Source organism: Oryx dammah, unplaced genomic scaffold (assembly GCF_014754425.2).
Source record: "Oryx dammah isolate SB20612 unplaced genomic scaffold, SCBI_Odam_1.1 HiC_scaffold_21, whole genome shotgun sequence".
Taxonomy (NCBI): Eukaryota; Metazoa; Chordata; class Mammalia; order Artiodactyla; family Bovidae; genus Oryx; species Oryx dammah.
The window spans coordinates 26,483,062-26,492,811 of NW_024070205.1; the positions used below are offsets into that span (position 1 = coordinate 26,483,062).

At 41.0% G+C, this 9,750-nt stretch overlaps 1 protein-coding gene across 1 annotated transcript; it reads left to right on the forward strand.

Moving 5' to 3' along the window:
• Positions 1 to 6,390: 6,390 nt before the first annotated feature.
• LOC120879817 (PRAME family member 27-like) lies at positions 6,391 to 9,255 on the forward strand. Its single transcript, XM_040262815.1, has 3 exons — positions 6,391 to 6,521; positions 7,128 to 7,685; positions 8,691 to 9,255. The coding sequence occupies exons 1-3, from the start codon at positions 6,391 to 6,393 to the stop codon at positions 9,253 to 9,255; spliced, it is 1,254 nt and encodes a 417-aa protein (XP_040118749.1).
• Positions 9,256 to 9,750: the final 495 nt, after the last annotated feature.

The following is a 9,750-nucleotide window of genomic DNA, read 5'->3' on the forward strand; positions in this document are numbered from 1 at the left end:
CACAATAATAGTGGGACACTTTAATACCCCACTCACACCTATGGATAGATCAACTAAACAGAAAATTAACAAAGAAACACAGACTTTAAATGATACAATAGACCAGTTAGACCTAATTGATCTCTATAGGACATTTCACCCCAAAACAATGAATTTCTCAAGTGCTCACGGAACCTTTTCCAGGATAGGTCACATCCTGGGCCATAAATCTAGCCTTGATAAATTAAAAAAAAATTGAAATCATTCCAAGCATCTTTTCTGACCATAATGCAATAAGATTAGATCTCAGTTACAGGAGAAAAACTATTAAAAATTCCAACATATGGAGGCTGAACATGCTGCTGAATAACCAACAAATCACAGAAGAAATCAAAATATGCATAGAAATGAATGAAAATGAAAACACAACAACCCAAAACCTATGGGACACTGTAAAAGCAGTGGTAAGGGGAAAGTTCATAGCAATACAGGCATACCTCAAGAAACAAGAAGAAAAAAAAAAAAAGAAACAAGAAGAAAGCCAAATAAATAACCTAACTCTACGCCTATAGCAACTAGAAAAGGAAGAAATGAAGAACCCCAGGGTTAGTAGAAGCAAAGAAATCTTAAAAATTAGGGCAGAAATAAATGCAAAAGAAACAAAAGAGACCATAGCAAAAATCAACAAAGCCAAAAGCTGGTTCTTTGAAAGGATAAATAAAATTGACAAACCATTAGCCAGACTCATCAAGAAACAAAGGGAGAAAAATCAAATCAAGAAAATTAGAAATGAAAATGGAGAGATCACAGCAGACAACACAGAAATACAAAGGATCACAGGAGACTACCATCAGCAATTATATGCCAATAAAATGGACAACGTGGAAGAAATGGACAATTTCATAGAAAAGTACAACTTTCCAAAACTGAACCAGGAAGAAATAGAAAATCTTAACAGACCCATCACAAGCATGGAAATTGAAACTGTAATCAGAAATCTTCCAGCAAACAAAAGCCCAGGTCCAGACGGCTTCACAGCTGAATTCTACCAAAAATTTAGAGAAGAGCTAACACCTATCCTACTCAAACTCTTCCAGAAGGTTAACTTCCAAACTCATTCTATGAGGCCACCATCATCCTAATACCAAAACCTGACAAAGATGCCACAAAAAAAGAAAACTACAGGCCAATATCACTGATGAACATAGATGCAAAAATCCTTAACAAAATTCTAGCAATTAGAATACAACAACACATTAAAAAGATCATATGCCATGACCAAGTGGGCTTCATCTCAGGTATGCAAGGATTCTTCAATATCCACAAATCAATCAGTGTAATTCACCACATTAACAAATTGAAAAATAAAAGCCATATGATTATCTCAATAGATGCAGAGAAAGCCTTTGACAAAATTCAACATCCATTTATGATAAAAACTCTCCAGAAAGCAGGAATAGAAGGAACATATCTCAACATAATAAAAGCTATATATGACAAACCCACAGCAAACATTATCCTCAATGGTGAAAAATTGAAAGCATTTCCCCTAAAGTCAGGAACAAGACAAGGGTGTCCACTTTCACTGCTACTATTCAACATAGTTCTGGAAGTTTTGGCCACAGCAATCAGAGAAGAAAAAGAAATAAAAGGAATCCAAATTGGTAAAGAAGAAGTAAAGCTCTCACTGTTTGCAGATGACATGATCCTCTACATAGAAAACCCTAAAGACTCCACCAGAAAATTACTAGAGCTAATCAATGAATATAGTAAAGTTTCAGGATATAAAATCAACGCACAGAAATCCCTCGCATTCCTATACACTAATAATGAGAAAGTAGAAAAAGAAATTAAGGAAACAATTCCATTCACCATTGCAATGAAAAGAATAAAATACTTAGGAATATATCTACCTAAAGAAACTAAAGACCTATATATAGAAAACTATAAAACACTGGTGAAAGAAATCAAAGAGGACACTAATAGATGGAGAAATATACCATGTTCATGGATCAGAAGAATCAATATAGTGAAAATGAGTATACTACCCAAAGCAATCTACAGAGTCAATGCAATCCCTATCAAGCTACCAGCGGTATTTTTCACAGAGCTAGAACAAATAATTTCACAATTTGTATGGAAATACAAAAAACCTCGAATAGCCAAAGCAATCTTGAGAAAGAAGAATGGAACTGGAGGAATCAACCTGCCTGACTTCAGGCTCTACTACAAAGCCATAGTTATCAAGACAGTATGGTACTGACACAAAGACAGACATATAGATCAATGGAACAAAATAGAAAGCCCAGAGATAAATCCACACACCTATGGACACCTTATCTTTGACAAAGGAGGTAAGAAAATACAATGGATTAAAGATAATCTCTTTAACAAGTGGTGCTGGGAAAACTGGTCAACCACTTGTAAAAGAATGAAACTAGAACACTTTCTAACAGCATACACGAAAATAAACTCAAAATGGATTAAAGATCTAAATGTAAGACCAGAAACTATAAAACTCCTAGAGGAGAATATAGGCAAAACACTCTCTGACATAAATCACAGCAGGATCCTCTATGACCCACCTCCCAGAATATTGGAAATAAAAGCAAAAATAAACAAATGGAAGCTAATTAAGATTAAAAGCTTCTGCATAACAAAGGAAACTATAAGCAAGGTGAAAAGACAGCCTTCAGAATGGGAGAAAATAATATCAAATGAAGCAACTGACAAAGAATTAATCTCAAAAATATACAAGCAACACATGCAGCTCAATTCCAGAAAAATAAACAACGCAATAAAAAAATGGGCCAAAGAACTAAATAGACATTTCTCCAAAGAAGACATACAGATGGCTAACAAACACATGAAAAGATGCTCAACATCGCTCATTATCAGAGAAATGCAAATCAAGACCACAATGAGTGAGGTGCCATTTCACACCAATCAGAATGGCTGTGACCCAAAAGTCTACAAGCAATAAATGCTGGAGAGGGTGTGGAGAAAAGGGAACCCTCTTACACTGCTGGTGGAAATGCAAACTAGTACAGCCACTATGGAGAACAGTGTGGAGATTCCTTTTTAAAAAAATGGAAATAGAACTGCCTTCAGTTTAGTTTAATTCAGTCTCTCAGTCGTGTCTGACTCTTTGTGACCCCATGAATCGCAGCACGCCAGGCCTCCCTGTCCATCACCAACTCCCAGAGTTCACTCAGACTCACGTCCATTGAGTCAGTGATGCCATCCAGCCATCTCCTCCTCTGTCGTCCCCTTCTCTTCCTGCCCCCAATCCCTCCCAGCATCAAAGTCTTTTCCAATGAGTCAACTTTTTGCATGAGGTGGCCAAAGTACTGTAGTTTCAGCTTCAGCATCATTCCCTCCAAAGAAATCCCAGGGCTGATCTCCTTCAGAATGGACTGGTTGGATCTCCTTGTGGTCCAAGGGACTCTCAAGAGTCTTCTCCAACACCACAGTTCAAAAGCATCAATTCTTCGATGCTCAGCCTTCTTCACAGTCCAACTCTCACATCCATACCTGACCACAGGAAAAACCATAGCCTTGACTAGATGGACCTTAGTCAGCAAAGTAATGTCTCTGCTTTTGAATATGCTGTCTAGTTTGGTCATAATTTTTCTTCCAAGGAGTAAGCGTCTTTTAATTTCATGGCTGCAATCACCATCTGCAGTGATTTTGGAGCCCTAAAAAATAAAGTCTGACACTGTTTCCACTGTTTCCCCATCTATTTCCCATGAAGTGATGGGACTGGATGCCATAATCTTCGTTTTCTGAATGTTGAGCTTTAAGCCAACTTTTTCACTCTCCTCTTTCACTTTCATCAAGAGGCTTTTTAGCTCCTCTTCACTTTCTGCCATAAGGGTGGTGTCATCTGCATATCTGAGGTTATTGATATTTCTCCTGGCAATCTTGATTCCAGCTTGTGCTTCTTCCAGCCCAGCATTTCTAATGATGTACTCTGCATATAAGTTAAATAAGCAGGGTGACAATATACAGCCTTGATGTATTCCTTTTCCTATTTGGAACCAGTCTGTTGTTCCATGTCCAGTTCTAACTGTTGCTTCCTGACCTGCATACAGATTTCTCAAGAGGCAGGTCAGGTGGTCTGGTATTCCCATCTCTTTCAGAATTTTCCACAGTTTATTGTGATCCACACAGTCAAAGGCTTTGGCATAGTTATGACCCAGCAATCCCACTGCTGGGCATACACACCGAGGAAACCAGAATTGAAAGAGACACGTGTACCCCAATGTTCATTACAGCACTCTTTATAATAGCCAGGACATGGAAACAACCTAGATGTCCATCAGCAGATGAATGGATAAGAAAGCTGTGGTATGTATACACAATGGAGTATTACTCAGCCATTAAAAAGAATACATTTGAATCAGTTCTAATGAGGTGGATGAAACTAGAGCCTATTATACAGAGTGAAGTAAGCCAGAAAGAAAAACACCAATACAGTATACTAACACATATATATGGAATTTAGAAAGGTGGTAATGATGACCCTATATGCAAGACAGCAAAAGAGACACAGATGTATAGAACAGACTTTTGGACTCTGTGGGAGAGGGAGAGGGTGGGATGATTTGGGAGAATGGCATTGAAACATGTATAATATCGTGTAAGAAAGGAATTGCCAGTCTAGGTTTGATGCAGGATACAGGATGCTTGGGGGTGGTGCACTGGGATGACCCAGAGAGATGGTATGGGTTGGGAGGTGGGAGGGGGATTCAGGATTGGGAACTCATGTACACCAGTGGTGGATTCATATTGATGTATGGCAAAACCAATACAGTATTGTAAAGTAAAATAAAGTAAAAAAAAAAAAAAGATTGGAATACCAGTCTCATCCCCAAAAGGACTTCCCTTTACTTCCTGAGTAGATTCCTGATCTCCACTTGTCAAACATAACACCTGAGTGACAACTGATAGAAGTGGATACTTTTATTTTGCTTCCTTTGGGAACAACACTACTGTCTTCATAAAGCAATTTTAATTCTGGAACATTTTGATAATTTTTTTATGGCTGAAGATCCCCAAACAATGGTGCTTCAAAGTTTTGTTTTTTCTGTCACAAAAGGATAACCCCTTTCCTGTCTCACACCCAGGCCTATTACTATTAATATTAGTAAAGCCAAATCAATATTTGTGGGTGAATCAAGAAATCCAATACCCCTCCCTCATTTTTTATCCTTCCTGAATGAAATCTGATTCAATCAATTCCTCTAAAGGTAACAAAGATCCAATCAAGATTAACCCAATAGACAGTCTGAAATCTAATCAGGTATCACTTTCTGATTGGCAGTTAGTTGTTGGAAAGAAGGAAGATGTGATTAGAAAAGTCTGTATAAGCCTTAGACACCAAAGAGATGCAGAATCTTCAGGGTTCCAGAGTCACCACAGGGGTTCTCAAGTCAGGTGCAAGCAGCCTGCCAACCACTACAGAGCTGGTAAGTTACAGATGCAACTATAGACACCTTCACTATACCCATGGTCAACTGGTCTTGAATGGTGGCAGGTATATCAGGATAAAAGGAAAGATTAATTTTAAAACCTGCTTACTGGGGACTTCCCTGGGGATCCCGGAATTGGTCCACTGCAGGGATCGCAGGTTCATTCCTGGTCTGAGAACTAAGATACCCCATGCCATGCTGCCAAAATTGAAAAATAAAAATAACTGAATAAAAATTATTTATTTTAATATACACTGATTTAAGATTTTGGTTTTACCTTGAGTGTAGTATTGACTTAATCCCAAATATTTGATTGGTGCTTTTTAAATGTCTTAACAAAGCAGATGCTCTTTTTAGTGAAAAACATCTTTGGAATTTCATTTCTTTTTAAAATTTTTTTCTCTTTTTCTTGAAATTTTATTTCTTGAAATTTAAAATGTTTAGTTTGAGCACAAACAGCATTCATTCTAGGGGTATCTCTTACCCTTTCCCAGCTTAGTGAACTGTGGGCTATATTGGGCCACATGATGCTTCTATTCCCATAGTTTTAAGGCTCTAAGTGATCTATTAAAAATTCCCCCCCCCCAAAAGATGAAGCTCAGCCTTTAGCTCGTGGTACCCACTTCCCAGTGATACATGATTAAGCAAAGCATTGGATGGAAATGGATAGACTAATGGTTGGATTTCTCCCTTCTTGCTACTTGTGAGATCATGCTCTAGTGCCCATAGGGGTAGAGCTATGGCTTTGTGCTCACTGAGTCCAGAGTGTAATTGGGACTAACAGGCACTTGCACTACTCCCAGGACAGTGACCTTGGCCCTGAGAAGATTTCTATGAAGAGTGGGGAGACAGAGGTGTGTTCTTGCTTGGCCTGAGAAGAATACCTTGTTCTCTGGAAGTTTCCACAGGATTTCTTTTGTAGCAGAGTCAGATCAGAATGAGTTTTTGGGCCCCACCCAGACTCCTGGACCTGGCAGCTATGAGCCTGCTAAGGAATGAGGACTTGGCCATGAGTGCTTTGGAGTTTCTGCCCATCGAGCTCCTCCCCCCACTCTTCATGGAAGCCTTGTATGGGAGTCACAGTAAGATCCTGAAGACCACGGTGCATTCCTGGCCTTTCGTCCGCCTGCCTCTGGGGGGCCTGATGGAGCCGCCTCATCTGATAACCTTACAAGCAGTGATGGACTTGATGTCCTGCTTACCCAGAGGGAGCGCCCCAGGTGAGTCTAATCCAGATAGCCTGGAAGGTTACTAGACATCCTGAAGAGACAGCTGGGGTCATAGAGTGAATGGTCAAGGGATGGACCAGAGGCTTCTGATGATGTCAGTGAAGAATTTCAGAGGCCTTAACCATTGCTGAGCCCTCTTTGGGAAAAGCCTTCTGGAAGTGTATGAGTGTCTAAGATGCAGAGAAACCTGCAAGAACATGTCCCAGCCTCTTCCCAGGGATTCTTGATTGTAGAAGTAGAAAATCAGGAAGGATGTAGGAGCAAAGGAGATAGAGGAAAGTGAGGCAGTATCCCTACTGAAGAGGAAGAGGGAAAGAAAGTAGGTAATGTCAGGAATCTGAAGTAAAAACTCAGGTGAGAAGTCTTAGTGTTGCCTTTATTCTGAGACTGGTTCCATTCAGTTTGGATTTTAAACCATTGATGCCCATCTGGTGTTTCCCCACAGGAGGTGCAAACTGCGGGTGTTGGATTTAAGGAATACTGGCCAGAACTTCTGGAGCATGTGGTCTGGATACACGGACCACATGTCCTCAAGCTTACTGGCGGCATCAGTTCCTCAAAACAGGTCAAGGACAGAGCAGCCCTTGGCTCCCTTGGAGGTGTTCGTAGAGATGAGCCTCAAGGAATGGGCCATGGATGAGTTCCTCACCTACCTCATGAGGTGGGCAGAACAGAGAAAAGATTCCATACACCTGTGCTGTAAGAAGCTGAAGATCTTTGGAATGCCTGTGGAAAATATTATGAAGGTCCTGAGTATGGTACAGCTGGACTGTATCCAGGATGTAGAAGTCAACCAGAACTGGCATCTGTCCAGCCTGGCCACATTCGCTCCTCTCCTGGGCCAGATGAGTAATGTGCAGAGACTCATACTTTCTGCCTCTGAGGAGCAGGAACAGCATGTTGTTGTCCAGTTTACCTCTCAGTTCCTCAAGCTGCACCACTTCCGGGATCTCTATCTGGAATCTCCCTTCTTCCTGTCAGGCCACCTGGACCAGATGCTCAGGTCAGAGAGGCACCACTGGCTGAGAAACAGTAAAAACAACACTACAATGTCAAGTGCACTGTCATATTTTATGCTCTACCCTAAAGTGTGGTAACACATAGCTACCCAAATCAAGATAGAGGAGCAAATGGATAGAGGCTCTGGAAAGGGACACCAATCTAGGGAGCTATAGGCTAGGGGATTGGAATCTACCAAAGAACATTTTGAGGTTTCTACTTTAGGAGGAGAGATCTATGTCCAGACAACTTGGGAAAACAAGTGGAAAGGGTCTTGAGGAGGGACCTGAGCATTTCTAAATGGAAGCTCTGTGCTCTGCAAGTCTGTGGCCACAATGAGCCTCTCTCAAATTCCCTGTCTCTAAAATGTTGTTTTGTGCTTCAGATAAGATAGTTAATATATGGGAAATGCATGGTTCTGGAGATAATGATAATAGAGCAGGAGCCAAAGGGACAGTAGAAAGTGGTAGATCGTTTGCAGATGACACAGGGACATAAATGAGCCCCTACAGACTGGAAACCTCAGTTGATATTGTGGGAAATTACCCAGGTTGTTTTTTTATTCATGTAACCCAGGTACCTCACCAAGCCTGAGATATGAGTGCCTGAGCCCAAGCACAGACAGAAGAAAGCCTGAGATGAAAATATCTTTTGCCTTCTCTCCCAATACTGAAACTCAGAGATGCCTGCACTTGATTTAGATGTGATGTCAGGCTCTCCCTCTGAGCCGGTTCTAGATATTCCATTACTTTCATTCACCCTCATAAGGAAGTAGAATATGTTACACCTTGCTTGACAGATTAGGAAAGAGAGATTTCAAGGTTCTATGTACTTCATTCAGTCACACAGTGAAGGTGAAAGAACTCAGACTAAAATGAGACTGGGCATGTTGGATATTGACCTTTATTTGATGGTCAGAATGACCTTGGCCTTGGGCAAATCACTTGTCTCTCACCTGGAGATCACCTGCCTCCCCTGTTTCTCAGACCTAATTGCCCTTTCTTCACAGGTGTCTGATGAGCCCCTTGGATAACCTTGCAATAACTCACTGCCTCCTTACAGAATCAGACTTGACCCACCTGTCCCAGTGCCCGAGCATCAGTCAGCTAAAAGGCCTAGATCTGAGTGGTATCACCGTGGGTGACTTTAGTCCTGAGCTCCTTCAAGTTCTGCTGGAGCAAATTGCAGATACCCTCCAGGTATTGGACTTAAATCAGTGTGAGATCATGGACTCCCAAATCGAGGCCATCCTGCCTGCCCTGAGCCACTGCTCCCAGCTCAGGTCTTTCCGCATGTGTGGGAACTTCCTCTCCATGGCTGCTATGGAGAAGCTGCTGCGTCACACCTCAGAGCTGCCCAGTTTAAGTCAAGAGTTTTACCCAGCCCCTCTGAAGAGTAACAGCTCTCAGGCAGTTCTTTCAGAAGAGAGACTTGCCCAGCTTCGAGCTGAGCTTTTGGAGATTCTGAGAGACTTGGGACATCCCAGGACCATCTGGCTTAACTTCATCTTCTTTGCTTCCTATGACTACGACAAACACTCTCATTTAGAAATTATTGAATACATCCCTGCCTAGTTGGGTGCACCTATCAAAAGCTTTCTTCTGGGCACTTGGAAGCTGAAATCTATGACACAGGTACATCATAAAGGGAAACCAGACTCATGGTTTCAGACATCTGCTCGTGCAAATGAGAAAAGGAAAAGTGAGCCAGTGAAGGTGCAGAAGGAAAATGTTGACCTGGAGAGCTGATATGACTTTCGGGAACATGTGTCCCACAGAGTTAGAAATGTGAACCTAAATGACTTTAGAGGGATTTGAGCTCGAGAAGCATAAGTTAAAGTTATCTCTGATGGATGATTGTAAAGAAATGGTCAGAAATAAAAAGACCCCTAGTGTAAACCTACTGCTATCCTGCATGAAGTATTATCCTGTTTTCTCAGTTTATATCTTGGGAATTTCCAGACACTGATAAAATTTAAAAAGGCATGGAGTTGTCTATGATCTGAAACCTTACTATTCCTGCAAGTTCTTTATTCTATCTGGGGCATCTCATACCTCCTTGCTTATTTC